This window comes from Pimephales promelas, chromosome 21 (genome assembly GCF_988280905.1).
Source record: "Pimephales promelas chromosome 21, fPimPro1.hap1.1, whole genome shotgun sequence".
NCBI classification, from domain to species: domain Eukaryota; kingdom Metazoa; phylum Chordata; class Actinopteri; order Cypriniformes; family Leuciscidae; genus Pimephales; species Pimephales promelas.
In genome coordinates, this window is record NC_142789.1 from 29,048,225 (window position 1) to 29,067,181 (window position 18,957).

The 18,957-nt window shown below is 35.4% G+C and overlaps 1 protein-coding gene across 6 annotated transcripts in view; it reads left to right on the forward strand.

Moving 5' to 3' along the window:
* slmapa (sarcolemma associated protein a) overlaps window positions 1-18,957 on the forward strand; it is a 59,665-nt gene that overhangs the window by 28,381 nt on the left and 12,327 nt on the right. For 2 of the 6 annotated variants that reach the window (XM_039673436.2, XM_039673435.2), the window contains exons 4-16: window positions 3,449-3,485; window positions 5,678-5,740; window positions 7,346-7,441; window positions 7,573-7,644; window positions 7,728-7,868; window positions 7,989-8,126; window positions 9,719-9,887; window positions 10,033-10,083; window positions 12,479-12,541; window positions 14,134-14,193; window positions 14,374-14,448; window positions 16,294-16,374; window positions 16,991-17,050. In XM_039673436.2, coding sequence (XP_039529370.2) covers window positions 3,449-3,485; window positions 5,678-5,740; window positions 7,346-7,441; window positions 7,573-7,644; window positions 7,728-7,868; window positions 7,989-8,126; window positions 9,719-9,887; window positions 10,033-10,083; window positions 12,479-12,541; window positions 14,134-14,193; window positions 14,374-14,448; window positions 16,294-16,374; window positions 16,991-17,050 — 1,106 coding nt within the window. Of the gene's footprint in view, window positions 1-1,091; window positions 1,462-3,448; window positions 3,486-5,677; window positions 5,741-7,345; window positions 7,442-7,572; window positions 7,645-7,727; window positions 7,869-7,988; window positions 8,127-9,718; window positions 9,888-10,032; window positions 10,084-12,478; window positions 12,542-14,133; window positions 14,194-14,373; window positions 14,449-16,293; window positions 16,375-16,990; window positions 17,051-18,957 lie in introns of those variants that run through there. The other 4 variants (XM_039673438.2, XM_039673437.2, XM_039673440.2 and 1 more) reach the window with 3 other exon arrangements.

Below are 18,957 nucleotides of genomic sequence, written 5' to 3' on the forward strand. Positions count from 1 at the left end.
TTCATTCGGCTCTTCAGCTTCAGCAGTGCTGTTTATTTGAAACCGTGACATTAATTTTTGATGTTTCTTTTTCAAAAAGTGAGATGCATTATTAATTATAGCTTGCACTTTTATTTTTTTTGTAATATAACTTTCATCAACAATATGGTGTAATTAAAATAATTTAATTGTCCTTAAAGAGGCTATTCCATTTTTTTTTATTCATGGCACATGCAGTTTGATTCTTTATTTACTTAATTTTAAAACTTGATCTTACTAGGCTAGAAATACTGTATATGTTTGATTTGTTGAAGTGCTTGAGACATGGCTTTTAATGGTGACCAGGCTCTCAAAAATAATATAAAGATTTTGATTAAGGCTTACAATTTTCTGCTATAAATAATTATCAGTATCATGCAAAATTATTGGTGCATCCCTAGAAAATGTGCATATTGTTCACACACAGTATACATACTATTTTATATATATATATATATATATATATATTTTGCAAGATGTAAACACTGGTCCAGAAGCACTTCCTCTTTCAGTTTTTTAACACTACATAAAAGCTGGGATAAAATACAACCAACAGAACATATAAAACTGAATCAAAAAGTTAAACAAATATCTTTAAGATGTTTTCTTTACATGTGAAATAAAGAAAACAGTTACAAACTGAAACAGGAAGTGTTTCTGGACCAGTAGTGTTTACATCTTGCAAAATGGCTTGCTTTTGGAAACATTGGACCCGAAGCCTGTATATGTTTTATAAATGATGCCTCATCCGCATCATTTTTAATTGTTTCGTATTGTTTTATTTATATATATCTGTACTGTGTTGTTTATATGGACCTTTGTGTCTTAAATAAAAAAATGATTGATATACTAAACTTTATGTTGTTGTATGCTATTCCAAACATAACCTTTGTTTGTGCCACTGCTATAAGGATATTTGTGTACCACCATTGCATAACACCATTTAGTTATGAACATCCCACGAGCGCGATCTTCCCCCATGTCTCCTGGAATGCTCTCCAACCCGTCGGCTTTGTTTCTTTGCATGAGTTGCTGAGCAGATGCCATGGGGCAGACGGCCAGGGGATCAGGTTCTGCTACTATTGTCCCGCCTGAGTTTCACTGCGCATGGAAATTGAAAGCACTTCAGATCGGCGTGGAGCTCTGAGGGACTTTGGTGTGTTTTATTTCAGAAGAGTCTGGAATTATCACATGACAAGCACTTGAACTTTGAACTGCTGTCTGTGGGAGAGGCGTGGATGGTGTTGAGCTGTGTGGAGCGGACACAACTGCGCTGTTTTGATTTAGCACAAGCGACGAGGATCCAGCCATGTTATCAAGCTTCTAAAGAGAGCATGACTGCATGTTCTTCTGCAAAGCGTCGGAAAGAAAAATATCAAGACCACAGACATCTGCTCTGCTGATGGATATCGCACTATAAAGTCTGCTTTTACTACACTTCAGGTAACAAGACTTTTCCAGAAAGAGGGAACGGCAGCCTTTTGAAGGAATGACGCAGTTCATATGGGAAAAAATTCTTGAAATGTGAATCACATCTTGCAGGACCTTTTAAAATGGGTGTGTTGAGGCCTGAACTATCTCTGCTCGCCTCTCTCTACACGTTTTATGGTTCACCCACCTGGATTATAGGTTTAAGGCTGGTCATTTAATAATTAATGTAGAATTAATGTACTGTATTCATGAGTGAAATTTGCTTTCCTCTGTTGACGTATATCCTGTTCCAACAGGAAGTTGGTGAAGGGTATATTTCGAAGGGTTTGTTCTTCCAAAAGGACTTCCCACTTTGTCATAGTCATGCGAAACCTGGCAATAATTGGAGAAATTACATGCTTAGAAAGCTCATGGAAATGAGTCAAATTTTTAAAATGTGTGTCCAATTACATATGCATGTTAAAAGTTTATTTTGTCATCTTTAAGATTGCATCATATAAATAGCCGGGAGTGATGTTTTGGAAAATTTTTGTCATTATGCATATTTTTCAGGGTTTATAGATTGGATCAGGGTTCATGGATTGTCATGTGGTTCTCAAGATTCCCCTTGACTTCATTCAGTTAGACTCATTTCGCAAAGTCTCAGTGACCGAGATCATTTCATATTCTGTTTCTGCCCGTTTGCTCTCTAAAGCAGAAAGTCCACCGGTATCACTGCTGACCTTTTGAACCATGTCATTTAAGCACGGGAAACTGGGTTCAAGTTCAGCTTTGCCAACTGGACGGCTGATGTTGCATGACATAGCTGGAATCATTTAGATGATATCTGATGTTTTGATGAATAGCATGTCTGTGATTTAATACACTTTATGAGTTGTTGACTTGTTCTTTTTATTGGCAATGTCACAGTACTGGATATTACCTTGCTTAATGTGACGTGCCATGGGGATTATAGTTAAAGGAGTAGTTCACTTTTGACACAACTTTGGCTGATAATTTACTCACCCCCATGTCATCCAAGATGTCCATGTCTTTCTTTCTTCAGTCGAAAAGAAATGAAGGTTTTTGATGAAAACATTCCAGGATTTTCTCCATATAATGGACTTCAATGGGGTCCAAACAGTTCAAGGTCCAAATGAGAGTTTCAGTGCAGCTTCAAAGGGCTTTAAACGACACCAGACGATGAATAAGGGTCTTATCAAGCGAAACCATCGCTCATTTAATTAAAAAATAACAAAGTTTAAGTTTTATAAGCTCAAATGCTCGCTTTGCTCTGTTCTGTGATGCATGTTCGTGACTCTCCTGTTCAAACTCGTTCATCAAAATGAACGAATCTTTTTCCGAGTCAATTTGTTCGTTTCGTTCGTTGAATGAACCAAATGACTCAGAAAAAGATTTGTTAATTTTGATGAACGAGTTCAAACAGGAGAGTCACAAACGTGCACAGAACAGAGCAAGGCGAGCATTTGAGCTTATAAAACTTAAACTTTGTTGTTTTTTTAATGAGCGATGGTTTCGCTTGATAAGACCCTTATTCATCGTCTTTAATCGTTTAAAGCCCTTTGAACAGTTTGCACAGAAACTCACATTTGGACCTTGAACCGTTTGGACCCCATTGAAGTCCATTATATGGAGAAAAATTCTGGAATGTTTTCATCAAAAACCTTCATTTCTTTTCGACTGAAGAAAGAAAGACATGGACATCTTAGATGACATGGGGGCGAGTAAATTATCAGCAAAAGTTTTTTCAAAAGTGAACTAATCCTTTAAGTCAAAAACACAAAAAGGTAAATGAAACACAACCTGTATCTCTCATGTGGTGTGCTAATAGTTTCAAGTTAAAAAAGGGGCTGTACTGTAAAAGATTAACAGTGCAAAGTTGAATCGGTTGAGTGAGTCTGCTAGCAAATATTTGCACCAACTTTCCTCATGCATAGTGTCAGTAGACCCGTCCCAGTATGTCCATAAACCATTAACAATCTCTCTTTCTCTCTTCCAGTGTTGTTCCAGCACCACTGCCACTGGCTATTGATAAGGTAAGCGCTCGTGACCGTTTTCTTTCGTTATGCAGGATGTAAGGTTGTTTTTCTCCAGATTAAACTCAAACCAGATCATTATGTTCTGTATAATTGTGTAGTTTGGATATCAAACAGCATGCAGCTTTGCTGTGTTGTCCTTGAAGCAGCTTGTTATGAATGCCATTGATTTCCATGTCCTTGCTGTTGCTAAAGCCTTGAATTGACATCAGCCAGCATTATGTGCTGCTATCTGAGGTTTCCATGCATGTATTTGTGAACAATCCTGGAGGTGGTCCAGATGAAGTTAGATAATGCAGTTTTCCTCTCATGCCATCCTCTGTGTGGGATGCCTCTGTGGAGCTTCAACATTATAGTTGTGTGGCGGATCGTTCCCAGTAGTGCACAGAGGTGTCTTTCTTTAAGAGATTTAAATATATACTCATCCTTAATCACATTAGTGTTTAAACAGAAATCTAATAAAGCCGTTCTCTTCTTCTCTTTGTTGCATCTGGAATCAGATACTATTACTGATAGCATGTTGAGATCATTGCCATGCTAGAGTCAAACTACATCCCAATTCATATAACTATATTGTGTAATTTAGTGAAGTAGTACACTATACCTTTCAAAGTTTAAAAAGTAAAAAATGTTTTTGATTGAATTCTCATCTGCTCACCAAGGCTACATTTATTTAATCGGCAATAAAAATAGAGTAAGTATTGTGAAATAGTATTATTATTTTTTAGGGCTGTCAAACGATTAATCGCAATTAATCTCATCCAAAATAAAAGTTTGTGTTTACATAATATATGTGGGTGCACTGTGTATAATTATTTTATATATATATATAAATACACACACATGTTTGTATACATTTAAGAAATATTTTCATGTATATACTGTATATTTATTTATATATAATTTATATTATATATAAATATAAATATTTTATATATGAATAATATTTTTTTCTTAAATATACATGTATGTGTGTGTATTTATATATACAAAATAATTATACTCAGGGCACCCACATATATTACGTAAACACAAACTTTTATTTTGGATGAGATTAATTGTTTGACAGCCCAATTATTTTTTATTATTTGAATGTATTGTAAATGGATTTTATTCCTGTGATCAAAGCTGAATTTTCAGCATCATTACTCAAGTCTTCAGTGTCACATGATCCTTCAGAAATCACTCTAATATGATGATTTGAACAAGAAACATTTATTATTATCAATGTTAAAATAGTTCTTAATATTTTTTTTAACTGATAATTTTTTCAGGATATGTTGACGTTCAAAAGCATTTATTTGAAATAAAAATCTTGTATTATTCTGTATGTTTTTACTGTCGCTTTTGATGAGTCCTTGCTGAATTAAATAATTAATTTCACTCAAACAACAAAAAAATCTGATCCCAAACTTTTGAACAATTGTGTATGTATACTTTTTGTGCAAATTTTCTTACAGGAGTTCGATGTTAAAGCAGTTTTTAAATGTCAAAACCATAAAGTGAAGTAATAATGAATGTTTTGGGGAGTGTTTCGATTTCAGTCAGGAGTTGTACTGTAACTCGGGCAGATGGATTAGGAAAAACAATTAGCTAATGATATCAGTGTACTGATGGGGCTTGACATCATCTGCATCTGTGATGACAAAACCTTGCATGTGTAAATCATTGCATCACTGTTACTCTGAGCCTCCATCTGTTGTAATGAAGATGGACCGGCGTCCCCCCTAACCCCTATGAATGCAGACCTGTCAATGTCACATCCATTCCCAGATGCATATAGCGCTTCTATATCTGACGGCAGCATCTGACGCTGTCAATATAAAAGCACTCTTTGTGACTTTCTCTCTGCTCTGGGAGTGTCTCATCATGTGGATTCAATAAATGTAGCAAATCTTGAGTCACAATTTCACTATTTAGAACATTGTGGTTACAATATAAGGAACAAGGCCCCTATTCAGCTAGACTGGGTTCATTCAAGGTTATTTGCAAGGTTTCACCTTTTCAAAAGATGCAATTTTAGTTTCTTGAGACTGAAAACTGCTTTTGACTGTACTGTTAAATGCATCAAGGACAACATGTGAAAAGATGCTCAATAGATTAGTGTTTTGTTGAAGTACACTGACCCGAGGTTGTGAGAGAAAAACAATCTGCACACAGTTTATCTATTTTTTTCTCCTTCTCTCATGCAGGTGTCCGCAAATACACCCAATATGTATTCTCAGGAACTGTTTCAGCTCTCCCAGTACCTGCAGGTATGGAACAACACTGACCTCTACAGGCCATCTGCAGGCATTACCTATCAAAATAATGAGAAAAGATGAGATGTTGATCCTTTTTTATGTACTGGTCTTGAAATGTAATATATTAATACAGTAAATTGCAATATATTTATTTAATAATATATATTTATTATTTAATGTAAATAATTTTTATATTAAATAATTTTACTTTTATAATTTTGAATTAAATGCATCATTGAATTAAATGCATCATGTATTTATATATATAAAATGTATTATTTATATATAAATACATGATGCATTTAATTCAAAATAGTAATATTGTGAAATATTTGTACAATTTATTATAGCTGTTTTCTATTAATATTTGAATATATTTTGAAATATAATTTATTCCTGTGATCAGATATGTTATATATATATATATATATATATATATATATATATATATATATATAATATATATATATGAAGAGTTCAGATGCAAAAGCCTCTAAGTGCCATTTGAAATTTTCTTCTAAAATGACCATTTTTATCAAGCTTGTATATTTAAGTTCAGTAATTTCACTTAAATGGCAATGAAGATTACCTATTAATTGTCATTTAAGTGAAATTACTGAACTTAAATATACAAGCTTGATAAAAATGGTCATTTTAGAAGAAAATTTCAAATGGCATTTAGAGGCTTTTGCATCTGAACTCTTCATATATATATATATAAATATATATTATAAATAATATATATATGTAACCATATATCATGTTACAGTATATCGCAATACAAAAATGCAACAATATGTATTGTGGATAGTGACTATGTATTGTTCGGTTCACCCAAAATATTACATTTTTTTTAATTTAAAATTACAATTTTTCAAAAAATTTTAGTTTTCAGAGTTTTTGTGTCCGTACTACATTTAACTACTATATATAATGTTGAATATACTGTATAATAATGCAATGCGGGAATATTTATGGGTCCTGAATGATAATGCGAAATGTCTTGTTACCAGTAAAAAGTGGCCTACTACATTATTTTAAATGTATGTAGTCAGTGACGGAGTGCATATTTGTCTAAAATAATTTGGTAACGCTTCCTTTTACAGTCCAGTTACCCATGTAAATACTATGTACTTATTTTAGTAACTTCAATTACTGGGTAATAACTAGTACTAACCCTAAACCTATGTACTTACCTTATATTAGCCAGTACTTTCTAGGTAAGTACACTGTAAGTACTATACTGTAAAAGGAAGCGATAGCAATAATTTATGTATTTTCAGCTTCAGAATCATGAATATTTTTAATTATATATATATATGAAGAGTTCAGATCCAAAAGCCTCTAAATGCCATTTGAAATTTTCTTCTTTAATGATGATTTTTATCAAACTTGTATATTTAAGTTCAGTAATTTCACTTAAATAACAATTAATAGGTAATTATCATTGCAATTTAAGTGAAATCACTGAACTTAAATATACAAGCTTGATAAAAATGATCATTCTAGAAGAAAATTTCAAATGGCACTTAGAGGCTTTTGCATTTGAACTCTTCATATATATATATATATATTTTAGCGATCAGATAGTGTTGATGTTCTGCTTTTGTCCTTCAGGAGGCCTTACACAGAGAGCAGATGCTGGAGCAGAAGTTGGCCACTCTGCAGAGGCTGCTGGCCAGCACACAGGAGGCGTCAGAGAGCAGCTGGCAGGTACATCACACATCGCAACTAAAGAGGAGACTATTGTTAATTATTCAATATTGTTGAAGGCATGTTTAGCAGCACTCACAATATATAACACTTATGATATGATAACAAGGTCTGTTTACTGGTCTTTGCAGGCTTTAATCGATGAAGACCGGTTACTTTCTAGATTGGAGGTGATGGGGAATCAGTTGCAAGCATATTCAAAAGTAAGGCCCGTGTCTGCTTGGAGTATTTGCATGTGCTCTCAGATAAAGATTTCCTGTCGCGTCACTGCATGCTGTCTCCTCAGAACCAAACAGAAGACGGGATCCGAAAGGAGCTTGTAGCCTTAACAGAGGACAAACACAATTACGAGACGACAGCCAAAGAGTCCCTGAGGCGGGTCCTTCAGGAGAAAATCGAGGTGGTCCGGAAACTGTCCGAGGTGGAGGTAAAAAAAATACATCTTTTATTGATCGGGATGCACCGATACCATTTTTCAGAACCGATATAAAATGATAAGTATAAAATGAAATAAAGTTTCCATCAGCTGTGTGTTTTTGTGTTGCAGAGGAGCTTGAGTAACACAGAAGACGAGTGCACGCACCTGAGAGAGATGAACGAACACACACAGGAAGAGCTCGGAGAACTCGCCAACAAATACAACGGAGCAGTCAATGAAATCAAGGATCTCACGGAAAAGATCAAGGCATGTCTATCTCCACCCACTGCCGCACATTAAACTTTACCCAGTGGTGTAGTGCAGGGTATACGTCGTATACCCACTTCCTTTTCAGTCGGCATTGCGTATACCCACTTCTAAATCCCCTCTGATGCGCATCATTTAGTTGCTAATCCAATTTCGTGAATAAAAAAAACACCCCGTTAGAGTCGTACCCGTAATATTAACTCTAATTTGTTGCTGCAATGATTCTCCCATCGCGACGATAACGGACCTTCTCATCTGATCTGCTTCAGCACTCACCTGCTCGTCAGTGAGACCAATCAAAGAATGCAGTATTTTTGTTCATAGAAGCGCGAGCCGAGCGCGAATCCCAACACGACGGTTCACTTCAGTTAACGAGATAAGTAGCTCAAATTTACGGCTGTTTTTCAATAGACGCTTTAATTTTTTTTTATTTTTTTTTTATTAAGGAATCAATATAAAATAGAGTACAAGTAAACAAACATAACAGTAAGAGAAAAAAAAAAACAAATGAACATACAAACAAACAAAATAATAATACAAAAGGAGAAAAGTGAGCCAACGTATACAAATATACAATCAAAATCGACAGATGGCAATACGGATGCATCTATATCTCTCTTACCTACACGTATAAACCCATACACGTGCATACATATTCATACACGCATATCTGCATGTATACACACATACCCATATATCCATACATATACATAGACATACATTCATATATATATACATACATACATACATGCATCCACATACACAAATATATACATACATACCTACATATACACATACACAATAGACGTTTTAAATGACCGACAGAAATAATCAGTTTGATTAAAGGCAGTGGAAATTATAAGCTCAATTTAACAACACAAGCACCCGCCATTATTATTGTATAAATATATTTGTATAACGTTTTTTCGAATGTGTTCGACTTTTCACTGCTTGTATAACTCCGCTTGTCTGTGTTTACGCCACTTGCATCATTAAGCCAGAGGGTGGCGACAAGTGACTGTCTTTTTAAAAGTGAGCATTTGAACCATTAATTAAATTAACAGATTAGTCCAAAAAACATTGATTAATTTAGGAAAGAAAAGTTGCTGAAACTGGAACTGATTCTCATGTTTGAGGATCTGATCAAATAGGCTACTTCATGCTTTTAAAGTTATTGTTGTCAATTTTTTTGGCCATCAAAACACTTTAAAAATGCTCATTTCGAGATCAGGAAAATCAAAATTTTCTCCTTAACAATAAAACCCCTTAACAATAAAATTTATGGGACCTGGCACCTGGGTATTTAGAAAACCATATGTGCGGCCCTGATATGCAAGGATACTACTGATTCTATGTGTTCTATTGTATTCATTATACTCTATTCTATAGTCTTGCATATTGAATACTAATGCAAGACTAGTAGTCTTGCATGTCACTGTTTATAACACAGAGCGTTCATCCTTTGCTGGGATGCTTAAAAAAATATTGGGGGCATAAATTAAGAGTATACCCACTTCTCCAGGCATCACTACATCACTGACTTTACCTGTCAAACTGCTAAACCTGTTCAATTTCAAAACTTTTGTGTGTAGTTGGCAGAGGGCAAACACGAGGAGCTCACTCAGAAAGGCCTGAATGAGAAGAAAGAGCTACAGCTGAGGATTGAAGAGATGGAGGAGAAGGAACAGTCGCTTCAGGCTCGAATCGAAGCTCTGCAGGCGGACAACGACTTCACAAATGAGAGGCTAACGGCCCTGCAAGGTAAAATGCACAATCATGCAGTATTTCAGTACAGGACTCTTGGTTGAGAGCGGTACACGGTTAACTAAATAGATGCAACCAGTCGAGGTGCAGCATCTGTCGGTATAGAGCTCTTTGTCAAAATCTTCTCGTTGTCGTTTTCCAGTCCGGTTAGAACAGCTGCAGGAGAAAAGCATAAAGGAAAACAACAGCTTAGGTGAGTTGGAGACGCATGCGTCTGCTAGTGTGCTGCTAACCTTGCATCGCCTCTGACTAATTCAGCATGGGAGCTCGCCTTTGGTTGCCTATTTATTTATTTTTTCTGTCCCTTTTTCTTTCTGTCTGTCCGGCTTTGCTTTCATTATGACCTTTTCTGTCTCGATGGCCTTGATCTTTTCCACTGAGCATGTGTGTACAGTCTTAGGAGGCTTATTTAACTTTTCCCCCGTCATTTGGCCATTTGTCACTAAGTTCTTCCTGTGTACGTTTAATTAATCAGTATGGGAGGGACTCATTCTGAGGAAGGGAGTTTCAGTGTGAGCTGGTTGGCCTGTTTAGTCATGTGTATTTTGTACTAGACTTCTTTGACTGATTAATAATAAAGGTCTGAAAGGTTAGGACTAGGGCTGAGTAATAAATATCGATTTCTCGATGTTAATCGATTCTCATTTTTTCGACCCGATATCAATTCTTGAATCGAATAGTCATCCTGTTTCATTTGAATTAATGGGACATTGTATCGCGGCTGCGCGCATCCAAAAAATCGCAATAATCTTTGTCCTTTGTTACTATTGATATGAAACAAAGTCTCGATTTTCAAATTACGTCCATTTTCTTTAGAAATTCAAAAACATAAATAGCGTTTTGTCGCTGTGGCGTGAGATCGCTCTGGAGAAGCAGCAGCGCTGATCTCTCTTCCGGCTTAATAATACCAGTCACAGCGCCAAATAAACATGAACGAGCATCTGAAAGTGTGTTAAAGATAGAGTACAACTTATCCAAATCCGTATCATGTCACATTGATTCGCTCAATCAGCGTTTCGACCGTGGAAAGACGTCAGTTAAACAGCTTGTAATCAATGTCATCGTCATATTTACCTCAGAAAACCCACATAAACTCGTTAGTCAGCTAGAAAAAATAACTCCAGAGAGGAGCATTTTGCTAAATATATACACCATATTACATATGCATTATAATCTTAATGTTCTTCAATATTGAATGCATATTTGAATAAATCTGGCAAGTTTTTATGACAGACACCATTTAAATGTTCATATTTCATATAATCTTCTTATTATAAAAAATAAAAATAAAATAATTTAAGTGTTTGTATAGCTACAAAACAGTTCATTATTACCTTCATATTAGGCTAATGAAGCCCAACTAGACTCCTATAGCTTAGAGCATTAGTTGAGAGATTTGATTTCCTTGAGAAAATTTGCCATTTATTATAACTGATATCCAAAATAATCAATATTGAATCGAATCGATATCGAATTGCAAGCTTGTGAATCGAAATCGAATCGAATTGTAAAATTTGTGTCAATACCCAGCCCTAGTTAGGACCCATTTTCAATTCTGCTAATTGATGTTGTTAATGTCATTTAGGCAATGTTTTAATTAGGGTCAGCACTAAACTCTGCCGGAAGATCTGTGTAGTCAGTACACAGCAAGGCCACTAGGGTTTGAAACAGAGCCCAATAATCACTAATTTCACATTTCTAGAACTATATTCCTTGAAAGAGATGTAAAGCGGCAGCATCTCAGAAATGAAACCGCTATTCTCGTTGATGTGGTGCAGCACATAACACAAACTTCCTGGCTGAGACGTTCTTCTCGTTGAACTTTCCCTTCGTCTTTAATTTCCATGAAACGCACTGACTTCAGAAATGATTAGGATAGGGTAGCATGTTTTTTCAATAAGACCCTTGTAGGGAACATCAGCCTGTGAAATCACGAAATTTGCTGGAAAACTTTAAAGATGGTGTCGTTTGGCATCGAAATGGTTGTTGAGCCATGAGTGATGTGCATGTCAAAATAGTTGTACGGAAAACTGACTTCAAGCTTTGATAATAGGGCAGCCAGAGGGGGGGAAATCGAATTGCTATTTTTCTGATAAAAAAATTGTGATTGCAATTTTTATTATTATTATAAATAGTTACAAGCTTGTTTGCACAATTTGGCCAAAACATTGTGATGATGCATCCATATGACTATAAAAAAAATAATGATATAAGATAAAAAATGACATTAGTCATATTACCAAACCGAGTTTTTATTTTGAATATTTTATTTAGGAGATTCCCCGCCAATTCAGTATTTCTGATGCTTATAAGAGGTGGAATCATCTGCAAAAACGTCATCTTTGATTATCAGTGTTTGTCCTAGTGGTGACAGGTGAATGACAGCTGTCAGTCAATCTCTTCAGGGCAGGTCCACGAATAGCTGCAGTCTCCCGTCTGTGTCCTTGTCCCGCCCTCTGCATCTCTGTTTGGTTCCGTCTCGTATTGTATCCTGTAGATCTGGCTTATGTTTTATTATCATCTGATGCCCCTCGATGTGTTAGTCCATGTGCTGTTCATTTAATGGAGGGTTTTTCTTTCTTTGGTAGACCACTTTCTTTTAAAGAGTGGAGGAGACTGCACTTTAATCCAACAGTACATTGAGTGTCAATGTGAGTACATCGCATTCTTTCCAAAGTCTTCCAAAGCCATACTAATAAAACATCTTATTAATATTGAGTATCAAAGCAGGGATCCGTTATTGTTGTTTTACTCTGTAAAGTGAGGAAGGTGTTTAGAGGGTCTCGGACTGCAACTAATGTTATTTTTTCATTTGCGAGCGCGACCGATTTAAAGTCTAATCTCTTTTGGCGATAGTAGGGAACATTTGCCTGTGTCTAAATGCGATTTTGTCTAATATTTTGCGAGGTAGTGTTTGTAAATTACATATGATTCCTGAACACACAACAAGAAATGCGATGTGAACAAATGACTCTTGTAAAGGCATTCTTTTTGAGTTTGAATCAGACTCACTCGCTCAGAAAAATTATCGTTATTGGTCACTTTATTTGTTTATTTTTTTTGTAAATAAAAAATAATAATAAACCTTGACCATGAAATAAAAATAGACCTCGACCTTGAGAATTGTTATTGAGTTCACTAATGGCTCCCATTGAACCACGAGTCATTTTAAACCGAAAACCATTTGTACATTAGGATCAACAGACTTATTTAGATGATTTTTTTTTTTTTTTAAAGATGCATATTTACAACATACTTTTATTGAGTAAAATAATGAATGCCAATTTAAATAACAAATCCAAGTATTTTACAAAAATATTATTGGTTATTTTCTAGCATAGTGGAGCCCAATTGTAAGGTTGAATTGACTTTAAAGTGTTTGACATGTTGAAAAATAATGGAACTTTTTTCGTGTTTTTATTTTATTTAAAAAAAAAAAAAAATATATATATATATATATATATATATATATATATATAAATGGGAAGAAATAAGCAATCTATATCAAGTGGTTTTGTAATTTGGAAGCTAAAAGTGTTTGCGTTGACTCTTTAGTTGACAGTAGTTTTCAAAATCTTGTGAAATGCCACCTTGTTTTTTTGACATTAATCCAAAAGATTATAATAGCTAAAAAATGGGTGTATGATTTGTATTTCATTTCAAGTTCTATTTTCTTGATCTTCCTCGAGCTAAGTTAATATAGTTGCTTTTTTATGCATATTAAGCAATATGGTTTGTCAAAATAATATTACACTATATTGCAGAACGGTGTGACCTCGAGTGCATTCAGGATTTAGTATTGGCACTACCTGTTGTGCAACCTTGAATCTCTCTGTCTATAGCTAATTATAATCTTTCTATGAGATTCATATAGTCTCTGTACACAAGTAAATATCTCCAAACCCGACTTGGATTCTTAACGAAAACACTCTGCATGCCGTCTGTTCTCCCGTCACCACCAGCTGACCTGGATTTTCTCTTTTCCCGGGGATTTTCACTCTCACCAGCATGTGTCCTGAGGTCTATGAGCTTCCACTGACGCTTTTCATGTGTCATTTTCGCTTTGTTCTGTATGTATGGAGAACACTACAAATGAGTTTGTTTTTTGCTGCTGATAATGTATTTAGTTGGGCTGCGTCATGAGATTTGATGTTTATTGCTAAATATTTAATAGTTGCATCAGGCTTGATTTAGTGACCATAAAGAGATTTATGCTAACATGACATTTCTCTTTTCTAACCAGCGGTGAGGCAGCTGAAGGAAGCTGTGGACTCATCTATTAACAAGCTGTCCAACTTTGATGGTAAGCGTGCGGAGTGTGTGTGTGTGTGTGTTTTAATTGATTGATTTCATTGATACATATTTTGTTGTTCATTCATTTGAGGTGAAATTCTAGTATGTAATTCTTGTGGACTCAGGAACAATTTGCAGTTTGTGTGCTGTTAATCCTGTTCGATTTCACAACTTCAGTTGTATTCCACAGAGGTTATTGATGCGCATCTTCAGAATAACCAGACGACAGTGGACAACAGCTTGGCCAGTCCAGACAGGCTTAAAGGTATCTTCACATTTTGGTCACTTCAAGTCTGTTTCTTTCTAGATTAAAGGGATACTCCACTTTTTTTGGAAATAGGCTCATTTTACAACTCCCTCAGAGTTAAGCAGTTCAGTTTTACTGTTTTTGAATCCATTCAGCCGATTTTTAGAAGAATATCAGCCGTTTCTGGTCTCATTGACTTTCATAGTATATTTTTTTCCTACTATGGAAGTCAATGAGACCAGAAACTGTCTGGTTACTGATATTCTTCTAAATATCAGAAAACCGACTGAATGGATTCGAAAATGGTAAAACCCAACTGTTTAACTCTGGGGGAGTGGTAAAATGAGCCTATTTCCAAAAAAAGTGGAGTATCCCTTTAAGCTAGTTTTGAGAGAACTGTCACATTACATTATAATGCAATCTGATTGCAATGAAAGCACAAAGTTTGCACCCCCGGCCTCCGTTTAAAACCAAATTAAACAACCGCGTGCTCTGTGTGGCAGTAATGAACATTACAGTTATTTTTAGCCTCGTCAAAGAGCATGACCAGGTCAGGGTCATTACTGCATCATCATCACCATCATCAGTTATAGAGATCAACTATTACTATTAATAATAGTTGGAAAAGTATCTGTTGCAACCTTTTCATTTTAAAATGTTCAAATGCATTCCACATAATAATGTAATAATAGTAATTATAATAGGTAAAAAATGTAACTTTTTTAATTTGCAATTTAAAATGTTTAAATCCTTTCTTCTTAATAATAATAATTGATACATTTTTCTTTTACAGTTGAAAGTGTTAAAACTAGTTTGACCTAATATTATTAAAAAAATAGTTTAAAAGTTTTTTGTTTAATGTTTACATTCATTCTGGCTAATAATAATGATAATAATGGGTTAACCTTTTTTTATGAACTTTTATTGTACTATTAGAAAGGTTTAAATCCATTTAATCAATGCAGAAGAAAATAAGTAGTTTCGCTCTAGTCCAGGATATGACCTCTTGTGATGAGAGATGCAGATGTTTTCATCAGGTAACAGTATAACCATTAGATGCTAATCCAATCAGCCTGATTAGATCAACAAAAGGCCCAACTGATGTGACAAAAGGTTAACTTGATTGCCTCAAAATGGAAAACATTGTGTGTACTTTCTCAGTTAATACTGTTAAACCTTTATGAAACATTTAATAAATTTGTATTCCTTCAACATTAAGATTATAATTCACTGGTCATCTATTACCTATGGCGATATCATTTCGTTTTTTGTCCCATTGAGTCACCATTCGCTATATTAAGTTCAAAAGATCTATCATGTGACGTAACCGCAGGAATTTTTGAGGTTATATATTGATTAAATGTTTGCGTAATGTTTGACCTAATGTCTAAGATTAATGAAAGTGTCTAGACGGCGTAAGTTCCATTGAAAAAAGTGCAATTCAATTATATCAGATGATGCATTATTCGTGGTATGAACATGTTCCCAGAAGCTTTTTTAAGACAGCCGTCACCTCCCCTGTTCAAACCCCATTTATAACTCATTTTAGTCCACTACTGCATCACAGCAACTAGTTTAGCATGTGACTGAAGCCCAGGTCACTCAAATGACCATGTGTGGGCATTAACTACCACCAGCCAGAGAGGATGATCTACAGGGGGCTCATTCACTGCCTGCTATTGTAGATCCAGAGAAATCGAGTCTGATATATTAACAACCTGCAAACACACTCCTGATCAGATTAAGGAATTGAAGCAGAGAGCCTAGTAAGGTTGCAATCGCTGTCTTTTGTGGTGTTTTGGTGTTGGTTTGAGTTGCGTCCCCCCTCTCCTCTAAGTGGTCTCTTCCGCTCTGCCTCCATAGAAAACCAGATAGACGCTAAAGAGTGCGATATGTCAGATACTCTGAGTCCCAGCAAGGAGAAAAGCAGTGACGACACATCAGGTATGTAAAACATGATCGTACTTTTTTTTAATGTATGAATTGCTGTTTTGGTTTCTACAGCTTTTTATTTATACATCCCACTTTTTACATTTTTTTAAAAAGCGTTATTGAATTTTTTTTAATATATTTCCTTTTTTTATTCTATGTATTTATTCTTTCATTTTTTAATGTTTTTATGCATTCTTTCTCTCTCTTTCATTCTTTAACGTTTTTTTTGTTGTTGTTTTTTTTCAATACATACAAATTTTATTTTATTTTTTATTTTTTTTACACTTTTATTTTTATTTTTTGATTTTCATGATGAACAATTAAAGCAAAAAACCAATAATAACAGAAGGGAGAAGGAATTATGCATAAATACATCGCAGATGTATGCTACATGGCATAGTCAGCTTTATACTTATACAAATTCATACAGCCCCAGGGCCGTCACAATATCCATACATATTCTCAAGTATAAATCTGCATAACTAGAATTATATGTAAGCACTAGTCCCCTTATTTATAAAAAACAAAAAAACAAAACAAAAAAAACCACTGAACAACATAGCCAAACTGGTGAGGTTAACCATTCTTATAGCTTTCTTCTTCTCTTTCGCTCGTTCCCTCATTCCAGACGGACAGATGGATGAACAAGAACTGAACGATCCCCAGAACAGGGTTTCTCTTTTGAAAGGTAATCCCTCCATTCTTTTGTTGAGTTGAGTTGAGCTTCCCTGTCTGAAATGCCAGTGCTGATGTGGGGTGTGTTTGTGTGATTTGACTGAACTGGAGTGTTAGTCACCCTCTTTATCTGCACTCATTAGTGGTCAGTGGACTGGCATGCGGCACAACTGTTCAGATTAACAGGGTGTGTTATTCCCCAATGTGACTATATATGGCGACAGCGGTGGGACCCACAAGGTGTTAGCGGTGGGCTCGAGTCGTCGTCTCTCCGTGGCGCCGAACAGGTGTCTCTGCGTCATCCTGGTTTATATCCCTCCCTCAGATCTTCCCATCGTCCCACTTTGTGTTCCAGTTGGACGACAGTGTGGAATGTAAACCAATTACAGCCCTATTAGACACGGAGTGCTTTCACAGTGTCACTTTTTAGAGTGTTTAGTGTTCAAATTTTAAAGTAATTTAAAGGGATGCTCCACCCAAAAATGTTAATTCTTTCATGTTGTTCCAAGATGATATGACTTTCTTTCTTGTGTGGAACATTAAAGATTTTTTTTTTTTTTTTTATACAATGGAGGTAAAAAATCTCTTATTTTGTGTTACGCAGAACAAAGAAAGTCAATTTTAATTTTGGGGTGGAGTGCCCCTTTAAATTACTCTCAAAGTTTGAGATTTGCACATTTAGAAAAATAAGTAAATTGGATTTTTGAGAGCGGCGTAGCTCGTCGGACATGGCAACGGTAACTAAAGTGGGCGGGTCTTTGTGAACGGTCAATTGTGACTTGCCCACACAGGTTGAAGATGTCTACTCGCCCTGCTGAGTCACACCAGACGGCAGTGCTCCCACACATCCATTTCCATGGAGATCCATCTGCAAATGTGCTCTATAGGCATACTGCGTAACGTTCATAATGCATAATTCCATTTGCAGTCCAAAAAGACCTTTTATCGAAACTAAACTGCTAAAACAGTTCATTCAGATGCTATAATGTCATACTCATTAACATTTGACCCCCCGCATTTACGAATTCATTGTCCGTTGAGTATTCAACAACTTAACTTGCTCTAATGTACCACAAACTGAACTAATCGGAGGTTGTTTATGTTCCGTATCGAAGTTTTAAAAGTACAGTAGTACAACCAGCTGGTTTAAGTAAAAAAAAAATTGGTCCTGCTTTATATTAAGTGGCTTTAAGTACTATGTACTTAGATTTAAAAATAAGTACAATGTACTTATTGTGCTCATGTTGTATTGTGAATGACTTTTGCTGCTATTGAGGTGTGATACGGGTAAGGATAGGACAGGTGTGGTGGTACGGGTGGGTTTAAGTGTGAGAGATGGGTCAGCTGTGTAATTACAGATGTAATTACATGCATTAAATACAGCTGTAATTACATGCTGGTATTTTTAAAATATAAGTACAATGTAAAAACATGTATGTACACAATAAGTCCATTGTATCAAATTATTCATTTCAATGCCAGTACATGGTACTTAAAGCCACTTAATATAAAGTGGGACCAAAAAATTATATTTAACCATGGGCGTTTTTGATTCAAAACACACCCTGGATAACACTAAATGGACTTTAAAATGTTACAAAATTGAAGTATGACACCTGTAAAGATGTTTCAAAGTTGTGAAGCTCCTGCTAAGAAGCCCCTGTTTCCATTTCTGTTTGTAGACTTATTGTCTCTGTGTCACATGACCTGGCTGGGTTTGCTGGTGAACAGGGTCTATCTACCCTCCCGATACCTAAATAAGAGCTATGACACAGTAGATCATTTTAGGGACTGTTGGTTTGGTCACCATTATTTTAACATTTTCCCTTATTTGTTTTTCTAATTAACCTGTTCACAACTCATTGTCAGACCAATTTTATTTTCTACATACTGTTTACCAATAAGGCAAGTTGTCATTGA